Raw genomic sequence first — 2,315 nt, 5'->3', positions numbered from 1 at the left:
GGGGGGGGGGGGAGGGCACTAAGGGTGAAGTGGTGTACCTACAACATCACTAATAATAACGTACAACTGTAATTTCACAAGGTTGTTAACTATCATAATCTTAATAAAAAAATACTTTTTGCCTAAAACACTGAAAAGAGGGCAGAGAATGAGAATTTACTTCAGTATGTAGAGGTAAATTCAGCTTCACAGGGGAAATACAATCAAGTACCTTCAGTCTTCCTCTATGGGATGTAAGTCTGACCATGAGCAAGTCACTCCAAGAGTTTCTCCCACCTAGTCGTTGATGAGTTCAGGAACCCTGATCATTCCCACAGGGAAGTCATCCGATTCGACCTGACAGAATTCACAGGTTGATTGGGGGCATCTCATCCTCTTCTTTCCTAGGGTCCCCTTTAACTAGACTGGAGCCTGAGACCAGGAACACAGGTCAGAATTTATGGGTGCAAAAAAATCCCTCTCCAGCAGGTAACCTTATTGCAAGAAGAAAGCCTCCAGTCATTTTACTGTTTGATTCAACTTGGTCATTTGCTCTCATAATGTTCTCAGTCCTAACTGTGACTATCATGTTCATTTCAGAATAAGTTGCAGTTAAAAATGGGCACAGTATTAAAGGTATGGAGGTATACTAACGTTAACTTACAACAGAGAACAACTTTTGAAGAGATATAAACAAAATTTTAGACAGATTTTCAGCAGATTCAGTATTGTTTCATGTTAACCAATTTGTGTTACTAATTATAAATTTATTTTAATTTTATTAAAAGTTATGCACTATGGCCCTCTGATTTACAATTTGATACCTGAAAATCCACCCCATACCTTTACCAAAAAACTCCACACTGGTTATTGACATAAGGACTGAAATATTGAGACCACAGACAATTTCCTTTTATTATTTATGGTATATTATTATATCAAACCCTACCAAATAACTGGCTTCACTAAGAAAACATTTTTCTAGCAAGCTGTCTCTTCAGAGCCCCCTTAATCTCATTGTTCCTGAGACTGTAGATGAGGGGGTTCAACATGGGGATCACCACCATGTAGAACACAGAGATCACCTTGTTCTGGTCAGTTGTGTAGCAAGACTTTGGCATCACGTAAATGAATGTGATGGTCCCATAGTACAGAGTGACAGCTGTGAGGTGTGAGGCACAGGTGGAGAAGGCCCTGTGGCGCCCCTCAGTGGAGCGCATCTTCAGGATGGTGATGAGGATGCAGATGTAGGAGACGGCTATGACAAACACTGTGACCACAATGATGGAGCCAGCTGTAAATGACGGGACAATTGTGGAAACAGTGATATCTGAACAGGAGAGTTTAACTAAAGGAGCAAAATCACAGAAAAAATGATTGACTCTATTTGGTCCACAGAAGACTAAAGAATAGACACAAATAGTAAAGGAGAAATCATTGACAAAACCACCTACATAAGCTACTACAAGTAATTGAACACAGACTTGTGTGGACATTTTGGTGGAATAAAGCAATGGGCTGCAGATTGCCATAAAGCGATCATATGCCATGGCAGCCAGAAGGAAGCACTCCATTGTCCCAAAGAAAACAACCGAACCAAGCTGGATGGCACATCCAAGATAAGAGATAGTGTTTCTCTCCACCAGGAAGTTTACGAGCATATTAGGTGTGACGGAAGATGATAAGCCCATGTCAGTAAAAGCTAGGTGGCTCAGAAAAAAATACATAGGATAATGGAGCTGAGAAGAGAGTCTGATAAGAATGATTGTGCTGAGATTGCCAGAAATGGTCACCAGGTAGATACACAGGATGATCATGAAGAGAATGATTCGAAGGATCTGGTCGTCAGTTAAGCCCAATAAAATGAACCCTGTCACTTCAGTGTTGTTCCCATCCACCAGGGCATCCATGATACAACGTAGCTGTTACCAAAATGAACCTGAGATGAAACATTACATTAATGAAGATGTAAATTTGATGGTTTCATTTTCATTACAAAGGTTATAAAAATAAATAAATTTTTCAAGCTGAGTTTGGACCTTATTTCAGAAACCAGAGTTTATACACATATGTGTAATGCATCTTCTTTATTTTAAAAGTTAGTTTTGAAGAAACACTAGAAAGCCTACTTCAAATAATGTATATATATATATATATATATAACATATACTTATATTGGCTTTAAAGCTAAAGATGAAAAAAATAAGCATTATGAGAATAACAAAAAGGAATGGTATGTATAACACAATGATAAAAGTGCATAAATATAGGATTATACAATGGAGATTTGAGTAATAACTAACAGTTATTGAATGCTTTCTAAACAATATGGACAC

The 2,315-nt window shown here is 38.1% G+C and overlaps 1 protein-coding gene across 1 annotated transcript; it reads right to left on the bottom strand.

Moving 5' to 3' along the window:
* Positions 1 to 944: 944 nt before the first annotated feature.
* Positions 945 to 1,889, bottom strand: LOC124225206 (olfactory receptor 502-like). Its single transcript, XM_046637717.1, has one exon. It carries the CDS (start codon positions 1,887 to 1,889, stop codon positions 945 to 947), a length of 945 nt encoding a protein of 314 aa, XP_046493673.1.
* Positions 1,890 to 2,315: the final 426 nt, after the last annotated feature.

This window comes from Equus quagga, chromosome 14 (assembly GCF_021613505.1).
Source record: "Equus quagga isolate Etosha38 chromosome 14, UCLA_HA_Equagga_1.0, whole genome shotgun sequence".
Taxonomy (NCBI): Eukaryota; Metazoa; Chordata; class Mammalia; order Perissodactyla; family Equidae; genus Equus; species Equus quagga.
This window is presented reverse-complemented; position numbering and strand designations above follow the sequence as displayed.